The sequence below is a fragment of the Siphateles boraxobius genome, unplaced genomic scaffold, assembly GCF_051911475.1.
Source record: "Siphateles boraxobius isolate OS27281-9 unplaced genomic scaffold, OSU_SipBor_1 41, whole genome shotgun sequence".
NCBI classification, from domain to species: Eukaryota; Metazoa; Chordata; class Actinopteri; order Cypriniformes; family Leuciscidae; genus Siphateles; species Siphateles boraxobius.
In genome coordinates this window covers 12,343,902-12,364,365 of record NW_027509042.1, presented here as the reverse complement: position 1 = coordinate 12,364,365, position 20,464 = coordinate 12,343,902, and the positions used below count along the sequence as shown (strand labels likewise).

At 35.1% G+C, this 20,464-nt stretch overlaps 3 protein-coding genes across 5 annotated transcripts; 1 reads left to right on the top strand and 2 right to left on the bottom strand.

The window, feature by feature from the left end:
• Positions 1–243: 243 nt before the first annotated feature.
• Positions 244–4,384, top strand: gtpbp6 (GTP binding protein 6 (putative)). Of its 3 annotated transcripts, XM_077198464.1 has the most exons (11): positions 256–458; positions 612–803; positions 894–1,031; positions 1,116–1,186; positions 1,353–1,483; positions 2,166–2,236; positions 2,314–2,472; positions 2,553–2,761; positions 3,232–3,380; positions 3,874–4,026; positions 4,107–4,384. In XM_077198464.1, exons 1-11 carry the CDS (start codon positions 398–400, stop codon positions 4,231–4,233), a joined length of 1,461 nt encoding a protein of 486 aa, XP_077054579.1. In that variant the 5' UTR covers positions 256–397; the 3' UTR covers positions 4,234–4,384. The 3 variants fall into 3 exon arrangements, with proteins under 3 accessions (XP_077054577.1, XP_077054578.1, XP_077054579.1); XM_077198462.1 differs by having other exon boundaries at positions 244–803; XM_077198463.1 differs by having other exon boundaries at positions 244–803; positions 3,874–4,000; positions 4,107–4,240.
• Positions 4,292–8,862, bottom strand: plcxd1.2 (phospholipase C, X domain containing 1, tandem duplicate 2). The gene is made up of 6 exons (XM_077198479.1): positions 8,467–8,862; positions 7,697–7,833; positions 7,385–7,513; positions 7,126–7,281; positions 5,561–5,747; positions 4,292–5,469 (listed from the first exon to the last, which is right to left on the bottom strand). The coding sequence occupies exons 1-6, from the start codon at positions 8,564–8,566 to the stop codon at positions 5,237–5,239; spliced, it is 942 nt and encodes a 313-aa protein (XP_077054594.1). The 5' UTR covers positions 8,567–8,862; the 3' UTR covers positions 4,292–5,236.
• Positions 8,863–10,136: 1,274 nt separating this feature from the next.
• On the bottom strand, positions 10,137–15,692 carry plcxd1.1 (phosphatidylinositol-specific phospholipase C, X domain containing 1, tandem duplicate 1). Its single transcript, XM_077198447.1, has 7 exons — positions 15,168–15,692; positions 14,395–14,515; positions 13,838–13,980; positions 12,492–12,620; positions 12,120–12,275; positions 11,829–12,009; positions 10,137–11,290 (listed from the first exon to the last, which is right to left on the bottom strand). The coding sequence occupies exons 2-7, from the start codon at positions 14,504–14,506 to the stop codon at positions 11,034–11,036; spliced, it is 978 nt and encodes a 325-aa protein (XP_077054562.1). The 5' UTR covers positions 14,507–14,515; positions 15,168–15,692; the 3' UTR covers positions 10,137–11,033.
• Between the last annotated feature and the right edge of the window lie 4,772 nt (positions 15,693–20,464).

Below are 20,464 nucleotides of genomic sequence, written 5' to 3'. Positions count from 1 at the left end.
CGTTCAAAATAAAAGTCCTCTGTCGGAAGCAGGTCGGAAGTCATATATTCTGCGTGTGGATGGATTATGTTTAACTATTCAACAAATCATAAACACTTACATTTCTTCTCAGTTTCTGTATAATTTATTAAAATTCTGGAAGTTGAAATAACTTTGTATTTGAAGAAAGAAAGAAAGTATTAGTTTATGTTATACCTCATCTTTCCTATCGGTGGCGCACTTGAACGAACACCGGTGTTAAACACAAGAGAGGAAGACGTACCAAAACATGCGTGGTGAAACTGATATGATACGCAGAGTTAGTTGTAAAGTAAAATAAATTGCTTTCTTAATGATTTCACTCTAGATCGCTTGCATGTTTTGGACGTTGATTATATTGTAAATTGAACCTGAGCAGATGAATCTTAACAAGATCAGTGTCCTAACCAAACATGTGTTTCTATGCAAACATGTCTTGGGTAGGTGGTACACGAACTTTGCTAAATGTAAACCAATCATATTTTGTCAATGTTCTTCAAAATTAGTTGCCTCCATCTTACCATGCACAAGACAAAGTTTAAAGACTGGGGTTCCAATTCCAATTCTGCCAACGAGGACTTTGTCATTGACAGCTTGCATGTTCAAGAGCAAAAATCACAGCATAGAAAACAATCCAGAGGAAGAGGAAGATGAAATTGATGAAGCTGAAATAGAGGAGCTGTTCCAGCAGCAGATCCCCACAGATATTGGTAAAGAAGACCACAGGATCTTCATTGTTCATCCTGATGTGAAATGGGGGAGCAGGAAGCAGTATCTTACCACAGGTAATAAACAAAAACAGTGTACTACTTGCACTGATTTCAGTTAGTGTATACATGTGACATTGCACAATACAGAGTTGTTCCCTTTAACAGCGGCACTTCAGATGGAAGAGGCTGTTGGGCTGGTGAACACTTTACACAAGTGGAGCGTTGTTGAAAAGATCATCCTTTCCACCAAGACACCAGAAAATAAAAGAATTTTCGGCAAGGGAAACTTCCAGACTCTTACAGGTATATAGCTTACTGGTTTTGAATAAATAATATATTTTAGACACAAATTGACACCTTTCTAATATGCTCGGATACATTGCTAAGAAAAGATCAGAGCTACTCCTGAGGTCACAGCTGTCTTTGTGAACGTGGAGCGTCTTTTACCTTCCTCGGAAGTGAGTATTCAGAGCATGAAACAATCTATTTGAACTATTATGATGCATATAATTACTATTAAACAGTAATACTAGATTCTCTGTGGCTGTAATATTATCATGATAAGTTCTACTTTGAATACTGATGTCATAATGTCAGTAACAATGTGTTATACTTGTGTTTCAGAAAGAATTACAGGAAGCCTGGGGAGTAAAAGTTCTTGATAGATACTCACTTGTTCTGCATATTTTCCGATGTAACGCTAGAACAAAAGAGGCCAAACTGCAGATCTCTTTAGCAGAGATTCCCTTGCTCAGGTAAATTATGTTTGTTAGCTCGTTCTTTTACTTATCAATATTGTTTCCTGGTTAAATCAAGAGTCCTTTCCTAGCAGACACTTCCATTCAAAAGTTTAAGGCTAGTACTTTTTAAATTTTGAATTAACATTCTTATGCTCACAAAGGCTGCATTTATTTGATCAATGATGGTAAAAACTGCAATACTGTGAAGTATTATTACAATTTACTTGTATTTATTCCTGTAATGGCAAAGCAGTATTTTTAGCAGTCATTACTCCAGTCTTCAGTGTCACATGATTCTTCAGATTTATAATATGCTGATTTGGTGTTGTGCTGCTTAATATTTTTTGTGGAAACTTTTTTTTTTACATTTTTCAGAATTCTTTGAGTAGAAAGTTCAAAAGAACAGCATTTATTTGAAATAGAAATCTTTGGTAACATTATAAAAGTCTTTACTGTTATTTTTTTATCAATTAAATGCATCCTTGCTGAAAAAAAGTTTTGATTTATTTAAAAAAAATTCTTTACTAACCCCAAACTTTTGAACGGTAGTGTACCTTGTGACACAATGAAAGGCAATTAGTGAATTTTATTTTGTCCAGTTTGCTGATTATTAGTTTGGTGTAATTACTTTCATATTACAATAATAAGTATCCCCAAACACAGATTTAACACATTTTTTCTGTTTGAACACATTAAGATCACGCCTGAGAAATGAAATAGCAAACTTAGACCAGCAAGGTGGCGGCTCAAGGTACATTATGGGCTCAGGTAAGGAAACTGTTAATCCAGGGGCATTTTTAATCCCAGGTTAATGTATTCAACTGGAACTAAAATGTTGTCTGCAGGTGAAACCTTGTATGAAATGCAACAGCGATTGTTGAAGGAGCGAGAGCTGAAGATCCGATCGGCCCTGGAGCGACTTAGGAAGAAGAGGCACCTGCTGCGCTCCCAGCGCAAACAAAAAGACTTTCCTACCATCTCTGTCATGGGCTACACCAACTGTGGTGAGGTTTGGATAAATATTAACTTGTTAATCTTTTATATGAGATTGTAAGAAACACATTAATAGTCTTTGTTTCTGAAGGTAAAACAACTCTGATTAAAGCACTGACTGGAGATGCTGGTCTTCAGCCTAAAGACCAGCTCTTTGCCACCCTGGATGTTACAGTACATGCCGGACAGTTGCCAAGTCACATGACTGTACTGTTTGTAGACACCATTGGCTTTTTGTCCCAGCTCCCTCACCAGCTTATTGACTCTTTCTCTGCCACACTGGAGGATGTGACACATTCTGTATGTACCCAAAACACAACACTAAAAAGCTTTTTATTTTTAGCTATGTCATAGAAAGTTTGGTAACGCTTTACTTAAAGGCTTGATGTATAATGCATTTCAAAGGTATTCATAATGTATGTTATAATGCATTCACTAATCTAGTATATACATTAATATAGATCGGTGAATGCATTAAACCTTTTCATAAATAATTGTAACCAAAGTTAAAATGCTTCATTATTCTATGTGCACATTACTTGTTATATCTGAAATTGGTTGTTTGTCATGTGTTTTAATGCATTATTCTTTCCAAAGGTGTGTTCAATGAATAGATAAGTATTATAACTGTGGTTACAATTCTTCATGAGACCATACAATGCATTACAAGACATAATTAATGCATTAAAAATACTTCTATAACACATAATACTGTATATAAAGGCTTTAGTAAAGTGTTACCGAAGTCTTAACACCCTCTCCTTTTGCAGGACCTCATAATTCACGTGAGAGACATCAGTCATCCAGAAACTGTGAATCAAAAGGTCAATGTACTGAATGTCCTAAAGAATCTTCAGATTCCAGAAAGATTACTCAACTCCATAATAGAGGTGCACAATAAGATCGACCTCATTGAAGGGTGAGAGACAAAGTCAGTCATGTAGTAAGGAATTGTCAAATAATTAATTTGGTTACACTTTATTTTAAGGTGACGTTGTTACATTGTACTTACTCAAATAAGTACTGAGTAATATTAATTAACTACATGTACTTACTATAGAGTTAGGGTTTGGTTTATGGTTAGTTATTTGTGATTATGCATAATTTACTGTACATATAGTAACATGTAACTATGTCACCTTAAAATAAAGTGTTAGCATTAATTTTATTATTAGTGGAGCTTGCTAAAACAGTCATTATTGCCGATACTAATTTCAAACCCTAAGTATTAAACTTCCAAACATAATTCACCTTGAATTTTATGATACAATTGTAAATGATGCCTTATATAATGTGACTTGACGATTTAAATTTTTCTTTATTTTAAAAAAACTCTCAGGCAATGACATTTTGCATGAGCGGGATATGTTATTATTATTATATAATAAATATGTTTTATATACATTTTACAGATACGAGGCAAGTGATCCTGAGGTCACCCCCATATCAGCTCTTAAACAGCATGGACTGGAGGTCTTAAAAGAAAAGATTGAAGAAGCTGTTGTTAAGTATACCGGAAAACAAACAATGACCCTCAAGGTGCAGCTCAACACCCCTCAATTAGCGTGAGTTAAATAAAAATGAATAATGGATTAAATTATTTTATCCACAGACTTGCTAATGTGTTGCCCTTTGCCCTTTACAGTTGGCTGTATAAGGAGGCGACGGTCCAGGCGGTAGATGATGTTGGAGATGACTGCACTGCCAATGTCAAAGTCATCATTAGCCAAGCTGCATATGGCCGATACAGGAAGCGGTTTCAGGTCACCTAGTAACAGCTGGCCCGTTTCACAGCCAGAACGACATCGTCCAAAATAATTCGCACAATAATGATGTTTAAATATTTATTTGCTTAAACGGTGTATTTAAAATTACTCAAAACCTATTTTTTTACTACAATAAAATCCGACATTAGGAAGCAAAGTTGCTTTGTGTTAATATAAACAATATTGTTATAAAATACATGTATTTTGTCTATCAAAAAAATGTTTATCAAGCAGCATGATACAGTAAAAGTCATATGTAAACACATTGAGTGTTAAATATTGCACAGGTAAATAAATGCCAGGTTCACACTGTAAGATTTTGCCAATCTGAATTTTGTGAATTCTAAAAGATTCCTCGGATCCTAGGCCAAAACCTGAAGTCTTTATTCGCTAGTTTGAGATGTTCACCGACAGCTAATGACCATTGCGATCAAATTTCACCTCAGACGAAATTCTGGCAGCGGCTTCTCCTACGAAAACCATAAAATCAGAAACCAAATGGAGCACCGAATCTCATGACTCAATTAATGAAAGACAACAAACCACCACTTGCTCCACACATCGTCTTCCCTTTCTTCCAGTTTTCTTTTCAAGAGAAGCCATGATTAAAATTAACGCTAGAGATTGTTTTTGTTTGCTAGCCACCATTTCCATCCTGCATGAAATGCAGATCACAGTCACCGCCCTGCTGAAAAATACTAGCTAAAAAAGTAGCCAAAACCCCTCTAAAACCAGCCCGGGATACCAGCTAAAACCAGCTGACTCCGGATGAGGCCTCCGGGTTTTAACGCATCTTGACTGCCGTACATTTTGACGTTAATTACAACAGAGATCCTACAGTGTGACATGGCTTACAGCGAGGATCATGTTTGTACAGTCTGACTGACAAGCAACAGTTATTAAGGACTTTTATAAATCGTACAGTGTGTAGCAGCCGTTAGGCTGTAAAACCTTGGTTTGTGAAACTAAATGACGCATCTAAACACATTGTGCGTCAATAGCTCCTTGATTACAGCAGTTTCTTGTTGAGTCCAATAACAAGAGGGCAAAATGGGACGGGTCCAATGAAGTCGCCTGCTATTATGTTTAGACTTGTGCGTTCAGCTCCTGGTTTCTGATCTTCTAGCCATTTCCTCACACAGTTCCAATTCTCCAGGGTCAGAGTTTGGAGAGATGTCCGAGGGTGTGAGGCGATGAAGCATCGGTCTGTCGTCAAATTCAGGCCTGCTACGAAAAACCCCTCTGCGCAATAGAAATATTTTGATCAGAGACCAGATATTTAAGACCAGAAGTACGTGGAACCATCTTAAAAAAAAAAAAAAGCTTCTCTCACCAGGTCGACCGTGCTGTTTATGCCATTCAAGATACTGGATCAGCTCTTCTGCATCAGGCTTATTGGCCCAAAGGTACGGGATAGCATTCCACAACTCCACATGGCGTGCTGCTGACTGGTGGTCCTCATATGATAGAACCACTTGATAGCCTGATGTCCACAGGCTCCGCAAGGTCAGTGGGAACTCCTTTAAAAATATGAAAGTGACAGTGACTTGTGAAGGCCAAGTTTGGTAACGCATACTCGGAATTTGTCCTCTGCATTTAACCAATTCAAGTTAGCGCACACATATTAGGAGTGGTGAACACACACACACACACGCTGCAAACCATGGACCCACACACGCACACACGGAGCAGTGGGAAGACATTTTCTGCAGTGCCCGGAGAGCGATTGGGGGTTTGGTGCCTTTCTCAAGGACATCTCAGTCATTTCCTGCCGGTATTGAGAGACGAACCCGCAACCTTTGGGTTACCAGTCTGACTCTCTAACCATTTCTAATCCCAGGTTAATGGATTTAACTGAAAAGTTTGGAATAATTACGTTTTTTAAAGATTTATTTTTGGCGTTTTTAACTTTATTATGATAGGACAGTAAGTAGACAGGAAGGATATGGGACATAGAGAGGGGGACGGGATTGGGATTTTTTTTTAATGTTTTTGAAAGACTGCTGACCAAGGCTGCATTTATTTAATCATTTATTTTACAATGTTGTACAATAATATTACCATTTAAAATATTTGGATTTTTTATTTTTACTATACTATATTTTAAAATGTAATTTATTCTTGTCACAGAAAAGCTGAATTTTCAGCATCATGACTCCAGTCTTCAGTGTCACATGATCCTTGAAATCCTTCTAATATGCTGATTTGATGCTCATTTATTATCCATTATAATTGGTGCAAATTTATTATTAATTATTATTGGTATTATTGTTGGAAGTAGTTTTTGTCCTTTAATTTTTTTGTTAAAACAGTGATGCTTTTTTACCCAGGATTATTTGATGAATAAAAAGTTCAAAAGAACAGCATTTATTTGACACACAAATCTTGTGTAATATGATAAATATCTTTACGGTCAATTGAAAGTGTCCCTGTTTACCTCAAACTTTTGAATGTTAGTGTATCATGGTTTGCACAAAAATATTAAGCAGCACAACTGTTTACAAGAGTGTTAATAATAACAAATGTTTCTTAAACACTAAATCAGCATATTAGAATGATTTCTGAAGGATCATGTGGCACTGACAACTGGAGTAATGGCAACTGAATATTCAGCTTTGCATCACAGAAATAATTCACATTTTAAAAGAGATTAAAATGGAACACAGTTCTTTTAAATTGTAATATTATTATTTCACAGTATTACTGGTTTTACTGTGTTTTTGATGCAGCCTTGGTAAACCTACCAGACTTCTTTCAAACACATTAAAAATTACGTAAAACACAAACACAAAATCACGTAATTATTCTAATCTTTTGACCCATAGAGTATTAATTGTACAATCAGAATGATATTAAGGAAAAATGTTGTTGTGTTTGAAATTACAAATGGTTTCTTACATTGCGAGGGCACAGCTTAGGACCAAAGATTTTCTTCAGAGAATGGATGAATTCCTCATGCAGTTTATGATTCAGCCCTTCGAAATGACTACAAGCCAGAATGACGATTTCTTTGGAATGAGATTCAAGCCATGAAGCAACTGTCTGTAGAGTTTTCTATAAAACAAAAGATGTTTATAAAGCATAACAAATGCACAAAGTAAAGAATAAAATGGCAGTCTTAAATCGCTAATTAATTTCAACATGTGCGAATACTTACAATGACGGTCGCATGTGTGTAAATGACATGAGTGAAGTAAAGCTCTTTGGAAGAATCATACTGTTTATGGGCAATTCGAAGATCAAAGTATCGAATGCCTGCTGTAAGTTGCTCCACAATGTCTTGCACCTGCTTGCAAAACAACAAGGGGCTTTGATACGATGTTACAAATACATTTCACATGTAAAAATGGCTGAATTTATACAACAAATATTGACACTGAGTGCAATTGGAGAAACACTTGTATCTTTACTATGAAATATTAGGCATTTAAGAAGTTAAAATAATACAATATTTGAGGTATATGCCTGCCTGAGTAGTGGCCCATCTGTAAATAGCTGGTCGGGTGAAACAGCAGAAAAATCCATCCAGCAAACGGAAGGTGTCTGACTCAGACCGGAGCAGAGGAGAAGTGATATCCAAACAGTAGCTCATTGCATCATGGCTACCTGAAAACAAATGTTTAGGAAAGATTTAAACTCAACATTTCATATCCCTGTGAATTTTGTGGACAGGAAAAAGAGACTATTTTCCATGTTTTATTACTGTACTCAAGATTATTTAGAAAAGATAAAGAAATGTAATAGAAAACTGTATTTTATGTGTTTTGTTTTTATATTCAGAATGATCATTTGGAAAGTAAAGAACAATATATTATGCAGTAATTTATATAATAATGGTAGGATAAATAAAATGTAGGATGGGACTTGATTTTGTCTATCTCATTTGCTATTGCTGTGATTCCAAGTGATTGACAGGTTGGGGGGGGGGGGGGGGGGAGTTATTTTGGTTAAAGATTATGAGGGCACATTAACTTAAATAATGATGTTCACTGATAAATCATTTAGCCTATAATAAATCCGGTAGTGTTTGTTAATAGTAAAGTACCTGACAATTCTATCCCTAAAAAGAATTGTGGATTTTGATTTCGTGGTGAATTAAAAAAAAGGTAAAATAGTAAAAATGGCATAATATGTTTAAATAATAACATCTATAGCTATAACATAATGATGACAAATGGTTACATCTAACGTTACTAAAAAAAAAAATCTTTTCTTGTCGTTCCACTGGGGCTCACTAACCTGGTATTGAGAGATTTGTTAAAGGGACATCCCACAGTTTCTCTGGCAAACATGACATCCATTCCTCGTTTTTCAATTCAGTCTCTTTAATGTGATTCATCAGTTTACCGGAGTGTATTCCAGTAGCTCTTCACAAATGCCTCTGGCTGCGTTTTAAAACAAAATGAGTTGATCAGCTGAAACCGTCCGTTTGAGCGAAACAACAGATAACACTCCATCGATAACGAGGCTCAAAGCCCAACTCTTTTTAAATGTAACTACATCGGTTAGTGAACTCCTTTTTCTACGAAAATAAAAGTGTTTTGGACGTGTTTTGATTCCTGACTTGCTAGCTCTGTAGCCTATTTCCTTGTTCCTTGCTGCTTCAGTCCCTCGCGCTTTAGCTGTTTGCAGAACGGCTTTTTCGTCCATGAGTTGTTAAAACCGCCCAAAAACATATTTCCTTTAATTGATAGAATTCTTGGTCATTCCTGTTCTGCAGTACATTTTCATTTCCCCGTCATATAGCCTCTAGATATTTGGGACAAAATATTAGTCACAAAAGATAAAAAAAATTGATTTTTTTTTTTACATTACAAAAGCCAAGATACCGGATACTTTACTAATTTCTGAGATAGAAAACCTGACAATTTATTAAGCATATTGCAGGTGGGTTTTTTTTCCTAATCAAGATGAGCCTACAGCCATAGTAAAAAAAAAAAAAATATATATATATATATATATATATATATATATATATACACGGGGTGTGTGTATACATACATATATATATATATATATATATATATATATGTATATATATATATATATATATATATATATATATATATGTATGTATACACACACCCCGTGTATATATATATATATATATATATATATACACGGGGTGTGTGTATACATACATATATATATATATATATATATGACTTTCTCAAAGCTGTCAACTCTCATGATCATTGTCTACGCTCATTTTTCCATCCTGTTGTTTAATTAATTAATTTATTTATTACCATAATCAAGTTTTACCAGAACATTAAAGTATTTAATTCCCTATAGACATATGGCAACACAATATTCATTTAGTTTAGTTTTCTTTTTGTTTCTCTCTCTCTAATTTTTCAACATGTTATTCCAAACTGTGGTTTGGAAATGGTGACCTTTCATCATTTTATCATCTTTGAGTTGGAAAGAGACACAAAACACCATAATCAAAGGTTAACTTTGACTAAAGGTTTTCAACAGAGTCCACAATCAATAGAACAAAGCATAGTTAAACACCACTTTCTATGTCAGCTAATTCTCTCTCTCTCTCTCTCTCTCTCTCTCTCTCTCTCTCTCTCTCTCTCTCTCTCTCTCTCTCTCTCTCTCTCTCTCTCGTGGGCTTCTTCTGTTTGGGTGCTGATAGAATCAGAGAATCCTTCAGTATTAATAACTAACCTGTTGTAATTAATGTTACTGAAACTCAAACACAGCATAAATATTACTATAAATAATATTAGGTATTTAATTGCATTTTTAAAAATAATTGCTTTGAAAAAATGAGGGCTAGTCTCAAAACTAATATAACTTTTCCAAAACCAGTAAGACAGATACAAACCATCAACAACAAAAATTAAACAACAGCCTGAAGAACTTTTGAAAACTGTAAAAAATACAAATAATTGAATTAATATAGTTAGATATATTGTATTTATTGGAAACCTTCAAATAGCCTATTAAATGTGAATATGTTGTATTCCATTCAACTGCTGATATAGTTTAGTATAAGCATATTTGTTTGTAGAGCAAACTGATATCTTGATTAAACTGGTTGAAATTGCATGCTACTATGGCAGAGAACATACAGGATGTGCAACCACAGAAATATGTCAGTGTCTCTTCATGCTTTTGATTGTGTGCACCATGCAGACATGTGCTTATTTGAATCATTCCATTGCCATCACACAGTAGAAAGTTGAAAAGAGTATAGATCATAAAGAATGAACAATCCTGAGTGTTTTATAATCCTATTTGTGCAGGCTTGCAGTGAGTAGTCTTCAGCAATTCTCATGCAAACTTCAAACTGTGAAACTCTGATGCTCCCAGTGAACTTATTGTGTCCTGTAATGTGCTTGTGTCTGGTGCTGTACTGTACGTAAAGTAGTGGTAAGGTAACCGGGACCTTGATCATGACATGTTGGAACCTTAAAAATGATCAACATTTTTGCAAAATCAGAGGTATATATTAGAGACTGCATAAATAAGCTTAAGACAGTAAATTCAAGTCATAAAAGTCAGTGCATTAGATTATTCTACCCATAACTCAAAATTATCTATCACCCTCAGGGTGCTTACACACCAGATACAGCTCTACGATGGAGCGTTTGATGGACAGCATCCATTTTAAGGGTAAGGAAAGTCCTTACAATGCACCATAACTATTGAAATTAATGGAGCTGACGCAGCATAAACTCTATAGTGTAAGCACCCTTATAAAAAAAGAGCAAAGTTAATGTATAAAAACATCCCAAGAACGAGAAGCACTTCTTTCTTCAAATGTTAAATACATTGTGCAGGCTTAAAGAGGGTCAAGGCTCTGGTATTATGGTCCTGTTGAGCAGATTTTCATTCAGTGCAATAACGGTTGGTATGAATTGGCTCTCTGTCACAAAGTCCCCAGCTATGATGTTGAGGGAGCCGGTGTTAGAGCCAGGCTTCTGTTGCTTGACCCAGCTAAGTAACATGGGATATGTAGACATCACCACATCCTTAAGTGATTCTGTGGGATGGGAGCATATGTACTTCAGATCTTCAGTAAGATTGATGCCAGTCACAAAAAAGCCGCCTGTTGAAAAACGGTGAGCATGGAAACTGATGTTTAATTTCACTTTTCCAAGAATTATATTTTTGTCAAGAAAATGAAGTAAATGCTTATGAGTTCATGTTTAAGGAAACATTTAGCTTTTCCAAGGATGATAGTTTTATCAAGAGAATAAAATAAAAAAATAAAAAAATAAATAACAAAAACAAGTTAGTGTTACAGGAAACATTTCACTTTTTTCAAAAGATTATCAAGAGAATAATTAATAAAATAATAGCTAACAAATTATAGTTTATAATTTACAAATAATATTAATTTTAGAGGAAACATTTTCACTGTTCTAAGGACGACCGTTTTATCAATAAAATAAAAGCTTATGAGTTACTGTTACAGGAAACGGTACGTTTTTCCAAGAATGATAGTTTTATCAAGAGAATAAAATAATAATAAATAAATAAATATTAAAAACAAGTTACTGTTACAGGAATCATTTCACTTTCCAAAGATGATTCTTTTATCAAGAGAATAATTAATAAAATAACCGCTTATCATTAAGGATTACCTGGCCGGCCATTTTGTTTTCTACGTTCAAATTCCTCGATCAGCGCTTCAGCCTTGCACTTGTTGGCCCACCAATAAGGTATATGTAACCACAATTCTCTGTGCCAGTTGGCAATATTGTCCTCATATGAAACGATAACTTGATGACCCTGGCTCCATAATGTCTGTAATGTCACACGCTCCTGACAGAAAAATCAGAAGTATATTTTCATAACGCATTGGAAATATATTTTTACTTATATTGTATATAAATAGTTCCCACCATCTTTTTTTATTTTTTATTGACACTTACCATTCTGGGGCAGAGTTTGGAATCAAAAACACTCTTTATAGTTGAGACAAGCAGTGTGTGAAGCTCTTGATTGAGGTCAAGGAAGTGGCTAAATGAGAGGATGACTACCTCCTTTGGATGAACATCCAACCACTCTCTGATCTCTTTTAACACTTTCTGAAATAACACAAAAAATTAGTTCGATTCAATTGAAAAGCATTTATTTCTATTCTTCAAACATTAAACTCTAAAAAATTAGAACTACACTGCACATATCAAAATACACAACAAACAGATACTGGGAAATGTTATGCGATATTATAAATCATTAAACGCCTTGGCAGTCTTTTAAATGTGCATCTTTTGTTCTATCAATTGTTTTAATATTCTTACCTCCACAGTCATAGTGGTATAAACACCATGGTAGAAGTAGAGATCATTTGAGCTGTCATTAGGCCTATGTGCTATCCTCAGGTCACAGTATCGCACTCCACAATCTAACTGCCCCCTAATGCAAGACTCCTATGGTAAATAATGTAAAGCACATTCATTAACAATGCAGGTGCAGTAAAGATAGTGCTAAACAGCTAGCTGGAGACAAACAATGTGAGTGAAACCATTGAAAGTGGCATAACCATCTCTGTAAATACGTAACTGTATCTACTGTATATTGATTTGTATCTATCCTATAGATTTGGGACAATACTCATCCATCCATCCTTTTGTCATAACTATCCCATCTAATTGTGCTTTTAAAGCTATCACTGTAGCAAAGCTGAGTGTTTGATTGATTTCTCCACGACAACAGATGGCAATTTATTGCCTCTCATGCTGATAGATTTAAGAGACTCGAGCTCTACAGGAATCTGCTGATGCGTGCAGACATAAATTGGTCTATAACCTTGTGAGGGATATACCATACCCAACATAACTGCATTTATTTCAGCTTTTACGTGTTTAGCCATTATGGAGTTGTTGTTTTGTTTTTTAAATGTGACAAAGTCAAAATTGTTGGATATAAAGAATTTGATCATGCCTTCTCTGATTTAATATGAATGATATTTGTATTTCAACATATGAAGAACACCAAGGCTTTCAATGAACCCAGACAGTTTCCTATTTGTTCGTGTAATTGACCAATTGTAAAATGGTTCAAAGTCATTTAATGAAAAGTACAGAAACATATAATGGAGATTGTGAAATTATGACTAATCAAAAAAATGCAAATGCACTATCCGGAAACAGTGACAACAAACTAAGCCTGTCACGATTATGAATTTTTAATTGACAATGAATTGTCGTACAAATAATTTAATAACGAATAACAACTACAATTAGACCAATAACTTATTTTAGAGTCTTATTTCTTTTTCCCTTAAATACCTTTTAATCCATTAATTTCTTTAAAAAAAAGATTAATTAACCCCGCCCCCCTTAAAAAAACTTTGGACTCCACTGACGTTAGAGAAATGGTTACAGTTTAGCTTATTTTTTACCTGGAATCGGTCATAATAATAACATTTATAATAAAAACAGGTGCATATGATTTACTTTAATGCTGTGAAAATTAATAATATTTATATAATTAGTTATTTATAATAGAATTTTATGTAACTGCAATATAAACTCCCTTATTTAGAAGGCAAAACATGATTAAAATTTTAACTTCACACTTATTGCAGTTAACTCAAATAATTGCAGTTAGATCGAATAACCACAATCAGATCATAACTACGTACCTGTGCTATTGCCCATTTGTATACAAATGGCCTGATGATGGGTTTCATGTACTTGTCCAGCTTTTGCAACATATCTGGTTGAGTGAGGTCCACTGGAGAGCGGTCGTTCTTATCCAGGCAGTAGGTTATGGCATTATGGCTCCCTACAAACCACAACAATGACAATGACATGGAGTCATGGACAATGACACATGACAAAGAGCATTAATGGTAATGAACTAAGCTGTCTAAACAAATATAAGCAGACTGTAATAAAAAAAAAATGTAATGTAAGCAGTTAAGCAGAAATTGGAACTGCGGTCACTCTCATCAAGTAATGGCACCATCCAAAAATAACAATATCCACACTTTCAAAATATACAGTAGCTGTGGATTTATATTACATTTAAACCATAAAAATGATATAATTGTGGGCACTTAATGAAAACTGAAAAAGAAGTAAAATTCCCCAAAAAATATTTTTCAGAACTGAATATATATATATAACTTCAATATATATTCAAAAATATTTTGCATGTGTTTAGTGAACATTTAAACGAAAAAGTGAGGTTAAATACCTGGAATAGCCATGTAACAGAGAGGGGTATCCCACAGTGCACTGGGCAGATTGGCCATCCAGTTATCCATGGGCAGCTCACTCAATGACACTTGGCTGATCGCCGATGTCATCTTGGATTTCTGTCAAAATGTAAAAGTTGAGAGAATGTGTACTGTATTTCATTCAACTCCAATCTTAAACTTTGATAAATGTCCCAAATAAACACAAAGTGACCACTCTGTTAAAAAAGAACCCAGCATAGGTAAAGGAATAGGCTAGTTCACTTGAAAATACAAAATTCTTTTATCATTTACTCACCCTCAAGTTGTTTCAAACCTGTATGAATTTCTTTCTTCTGCTGCACACAAAATAACATATTTTGAAGAATGTCGGTAACCATTCTAACCAAAGTATTTTATTTTTCCTACTATGGAAGTCAATGGGGTCCATCAACTGTCCGGTTACCGACATTCTTTAAAATATCTTCTTTTGTGTTCGGCAGGAGAAAGAAATTCATACAGGTTTGAAACAACTTGAGGGTGAGTAAATGGGGACAGAATTTTCATTTTTAATTAAACTATTCCTAATAACCAGAAAGTCTCCCTAGGTCAAGCAGCTTCATGTTGCTGGTCCACCATCTAGAGAAGACAAACGCCAAACCAGCCATGGAAATTCATTGTGGTTTGTTTAGCAGGGAAAAGACCAGTGGCTATGCAAATACAGGATTTCATCAAATGATATTAGGGTATATGAAATGTGCACTGTACTGAGTTATAAAATATCAGGATTTACCAGGCTTTAAATGTTGTTTCTTAGTCCAGGAAAAATATTTCAGCAATGCTCTTTAAAATAAGTTCATTCGGTACACTTGACACGTGAGTAGGCTACAGGACAGGTTAAACCGGCTTCAACAGATTCCGATGCTGAAGGACTCGGATGCTGCGAGGAAATTACATTCGTCCACTTCATTGATTCACATAGCACCATAGTGGTCGCGTAAAAGTGAGGTGGATGTTAAGCGGCGCTGAACCTGTCATTGGCGGCACAAGGTTGAACAGGGCAGGGTATCCACAACAAAAATCCGCGTTGATAACAAAAATAGTCCGGAAGAAACTATCTTCTCCGTGTTATGATAAAATTAAACTTGTTTCAGAGTTTTCCTTTCATTTCAGTCATCAAACGAATATACGTACAACTGGACGTTTCCATCATTTGTCCATTGAAGAGGTATTAGAGAAAAGAAATGATAATAAAAACGGCGTACTTGACCACTGCATTCTCCACCCGGTCAGGCTGACACTTTCAGAAACATACTACGGCGAAGGCTTAGGTCATGAATATTAATTACGTGACGAGACGCTTCGGCCAGTAGCAAGAAATGATTTGCTGAATTTGACTTATGAATATCAATGACGTAACGAGACGTAGAGCAAAATTATTTGCTGAAAGGCAGACATTGGAGAGACAGCTAACAATTTACGAATGAACAACTTCACTCATGAATATTAATTGAGGCATTTGGCTGGACGCATGGAAGCGTCGTCGCCCTTGCGTCATTAATATTCATAAACCTTGCCCATAGTAGGATTCGTATTTTGTCATGAGAGCGGGCGAAGGAGTGGTAATGGTTCAAGCGAGAAATGAGTGTGTCAGCAAGACAGCCATTCTTTAATACAGAAGACATCTGGTTGGACAAGTTAAATTCCCTGTTTTCTCTAGATGGGACTGGTGATGCTGCTCCTCTCTGCTGCTGTGAGGGAGGCAGAATGCTAAACAGCTGACCTCAGTGTTGTAAGATAAATAGTGTTTCGCGATGACACAGGACTTTTCTCTAATACCTCACAGCATCACTACAGAAGATAAATCTCTATAGCACATTATTCAGATTAAGTTTTTCAGTTACATTTACATTTAACATCGTCAGGAAAACAACTCTGAAAAGGAAGTAGCCCAATGGAACCTATTCATTCCGGCTGTGCAGTTTCATTGTTTTCAATTTGACAAAGCCAACTTAATCCAGTTCACTATCACGCAGTGACTCCAGTTAACAAACTTCATTGAAATTCCATAAGAACAGCATGGAGTGGCTCCAAGGGCTTCTTTGTCTTGTATTATGTCACAACCCTCTTTTTAAAGACAAAGTTCGGAAAACAAGACAATATTGTACTTCAGCCATATATAGCAAAAAAGGGCTTTTTCACATTATAAAAATTGTCCAACAGCGATAAGAGTCTAATGTTCATTACATTAATACAGAACACAAGCAGATGGCATTCAGTCTTTGTGCTCCAAGCTGCAATCTTTAAGTGGCTCTAGTTAGATTGTAAACATGGTAATAGAAAGATCCTAATGGATGCATATTTTTTATCACATTACAGTCCATTAGGAAAATCTCATTCGTCATAATAGAAAAAATAAATAAATTACAGCTTTTAAGGTGAAATCATCTTATAGGTACAGTGTCAGTGTTCTAGAAGGGCTATAGCTTTGGAAAAATAAACATCCCATCAATAAGAAATTGTTACGTCTCTACATGTTTCTCTTTCCTCTGTAAATATCTATAGACATTGAAGAGTTAAAGCAATATCCAGATACACACAAAAATAGATACTGAAAAGAAGTGAATTTCCACATGACATGCCACATGACATTTCATTAGCTTGTAGACTAAGATATTATCAATCAATAATACCCATAAGTAGTTTATTTTTTCCACAATTAGCTCATAAAAATAAGGTGCTTTTTGTCTCAACTGTACCCATTGAGACAGTACCATGGTACAGTTGAGACTCCTATTTTTAATGATGTAAAGGTATCCGTTCATTGCAAATATAATAATGGCCGTTGGCCACCTCGCACATTTCTTTAGATTTTGCAATGACCTTGCATAACACAATACCATGAAATATGCCAGTTTTTAGGGTACAGAATAACGTTTGTGATGATTCCAGTTACGTTTAACAGTCACATAATAAGCTATTCATTGTGGAGTGTGCATGGTGAAGTGAACTTCTCATATTAGAAAAAAAACTTTTGCCAATATCTTCGGATCAGAGAAGCATCCATTGTTCAAATTTGCCACAATCAAAGAGGACACTAATACGCATGTGCACAGCAAAAATCACAACTCGTGCTTGCTGCATACGCAAGCTATTTAAGGTGTCTCAACTGTACACGTCTCAACTGTACACAGTCTTCCTACTGTACTTTACTTGAGTGTTATTTTTTTCTAGAAACTTTTTACCCTAACTTCACTACATTGGAAAGACAAATATCATTCTTTTTACTCCACTACATTTCTGTCAAGGTCCTTGAGTATAAGTAGTAACGTCAATCAGGGGATGTTTTAGTTGCAGGGGTTGCATGGTTGGAAATGAAAGTCAGATTAACATCAGAACCCAACGTCTGATTTACATCAGAACACGATGTCGGATTGACGTCAGAACCCGACGTTGTGATGATTTCAGAACCCGACGTCAGGTTTACGTCGGAACCCAATGTCGTGATGACGCTGTCACATTGATGTCAACATCCAACCTGGTTTTCAACATTTCATTTTCAACATTGGGTTTGGTCTTCTAAATGAGAATTTTGTCATTGTTTTGTCGGAGTAATATTTGACCAGTAGTATTTGTACTTTCACTCAAGTAAGGAAATTGTGTACTTTGTCCACCTATGGCAATATCCATTCAAACATTTGGGGTTTTTGAAAGAAGTCTCTTCTGTGCCAAGGCTGCATTTATCTGATAAAAAATTACAGTAAAACAGTATTGTGAAATATTATTACAATTTAAAATAACTGTTTTCTATCTAACATTTTTTATAATGTATTTCTGTGATGGCAAAGCTGAATTTTCAGCATCATTACTCCAGTGTCACAAGATCGTTAAAGGGATAGTTCACACAAAAATGAAAATTAGCTCATGAGGGTGAACTATCCCTTTAGGAAATCTTTTTAATATGCTGATTTCAAGAAACGTTAATTTTTTATCATTAATGTTGAAAACAGCTGTGCTGCTTAATATTTTTGTAGAAACCATGATTTTTTGTTTACAGGATTCTCTGGTGAATAGAAATTTCTTTTAAATATATATTTTTTAACAATGTAAATGTCTTTGCTGTGTTTAAAAAAAATGCATGATACATCCTTGCTGATTAAAATTATAATTTCTTAAAAAAATCTTATTAACTTTTGAACGGTAGTGTACTTTTATGTTCAAGCCACTGTGCATTTTAAAAATGTGATGTAAGATGCTTCATTCATTCATGTGTAAATATTTCATGTTTATGACCTGATTTTATGCTTAAATTCTCCTGTTAGCTTCTCTATTCTCATGTCATGTGGATAGGTTAATCTAGATAAGCCAGGAGTGTCTAACCTTGTTCATGGTGATCTAGTTTCCATTTTAGTGTCCTGCTCCAGTCAAACACCCCTGCCTGAATCAGCCAATCAAGGACAGAGTTCACTGAAATTACTCGGAGCAGATGGATCATTGCTGGGGTTTGGAATCCTGATCTAGTTCTTTACTGTTAAACCAAGACTAACAAGGTTGGTTGATGCTTTATAAAAGAAATACTAAACTTTCTACAATGCTAAAATTCTTACTGTAAATAAGAATGATACTGTAAATTAGCAAAGTAGCATAGACTTTGAAATGTTGATATTGAACAAAAGTACACATCATATTGTCATCTATGATAAGAATATTACAAGGAGATACACAACATTTTACACTTATTCTTGGGTACTCAGTGCAATACTTATACTATAATTGCACTGACAACTAACATTATACTATAATTTACAGTAACATCAGTCATGGACATACATTTGCAAATAGAATTTCTAAATGCTCAGAACTATATTAAATGTTATTACATGCTCTCTCTTTGCGCCGAGGTCCAGTGTTTTTTTTATCTATATATAAGGGCCATCTGACTGTACATTATTATCCCTAAAAGCTACAGAAGAGGATGTTTCTTTTACCTGCTATGATTTATATTTCTTTCTCAACAGAGCGAGTGCTGTGCTGTTTAACACTGTAGTCAAACTCAGCTTTTTCTTCAAATGATCAATAAGCCTTAGGCAGCTCCTAGCTAACACAGCAGCCGCTCAACCAAAAGAATCAGTTGAGTCAGAAGATAACTTGGTTAAACTTGAAAGAAAATCAGATGACAGTGGAGCTCAGCATTATTTATCCATCCATATCAATATTTAAGTGAAAATGTAATGTCTCAGGTAGCAATACTGAATGATACACTACTCTGCTTGATCATTTAGAACTGAAGCAAGTTAAGCTGATGATTTTAAACGTGGCAGTCATGACGGTAAGACACTTAGCAATCAAAGATTTGTACTGTCCTGCAATCATTAACCAGTAAGCACAATTTATGTGACCTAACGAAACTCCTTTAGAATGTAAATGATTCACTCATTATCGAGTTCTCTCATTGTGTTAGTTGACAGCAGGAGGCAGGTACAGCCCGAGGAAACACCACAGAGCGCAGAAATTGTGGTTTCTGGAGCGAAGAAAATGATTAAAACTGTGGAGAACACTTCCATTTGGACTAGCCAGAGGGCTCCTGGAGAAGAATGAGGTTGAAGGAAAATGACAGACTAATTACTGCTTCAGAGCTTTACATGAACATGACTTGTGACTTCACCATTTGAAGTGGCAGACGCACACTAACCTCGCAAAATCTCATGCTCACGAACACTGCATTTATTTGATTGGGGGGGGGGGAAGCAGTTTATACTGTATTTTTTATTTTTAAAAATAGAGTAAATATATTTGCTGTATTTCTGTAAATAAATAAGTAAATATATTTACTGTATTATAGTGTCTATGATTATCAACAAGAGTTGTGAATCTTAATATTGTTGTGGAAACCATGATGCAATTTTTCAGGATTCTTTGATGAGTAGAAAGTTCAAATTAAACAGGATTTATTTGAAATCTTTCGTAACATTATAAATGTCTTTACTGTCACTTTTGATCAATTTAATGTGTCCTTGCTGAATAAAAGTCTTTCAAACTCTTTGAATAGTATGACCTCCTGAGAACCAGACAAAAAATGTTTTATGAATT

Coding starts and splice junctions, on each gene's coding strand:
- gtpbp6 (XM_077198462.1), top strand. CDS start 398: ATGAATCTTAACAAGATCAGTGTCCTAACCAAACATGTGTTTCTATGC. Junction 804..893: donor GAAGCAGTATCTTACCACAG/GTAATAAACAAA, acceptor TCCCTTTAACAG/CGGCACTTCAGATGGAAGAG. Junction 2,473..2,552: donor CATGGGCTACACCAACTGTG/GTGAGGTTTGGA, acceptor TTGTTTCTGAAG/GTAAAACAACTCTGATTAAA.
- plcxd1.2 (XM_077198479.1), bottom strand. CDS start 8,566: ATGAATCACATTAAAGAGACTGAATTGAAAAACGAGGAATGGATGTCA. Junction 7,282..7,384: donor ACACACATGCGACCGTCATT/GTAAGTATTCGC, acceptor TTTGTTTTATAG/AAAACTCTACAGACAGTTGC. Junction 5,470..5,560: donor TAAACAGCACGGTCGACCTG/GTGAGAGAAGCT, acceptor TCTATTGCGCAG/AGGGGTTTTTCGTAGCAGGC.
- plcxd1.1 (XM_077198447.1), bottom strand. CDS start 14,506: ATGACATCGGCGATCAGCCAAGTGTCATTGAGTGAGCTGCCCATGGAT. Junction 13,981..14,394: donor CTGTTACATGGCTATTCCAG/GTATTTAACCTC, acceptor TGTGGTTTGTAG/GGAGCCATAATGCCATAACC. Junction 12,621..13,837: donor ACAAATGGGCAATAGCACAG/GTACGTAGTTAT, acceptor TATTTACCATAG/GAGTCTTGCATTAGGGGGCA.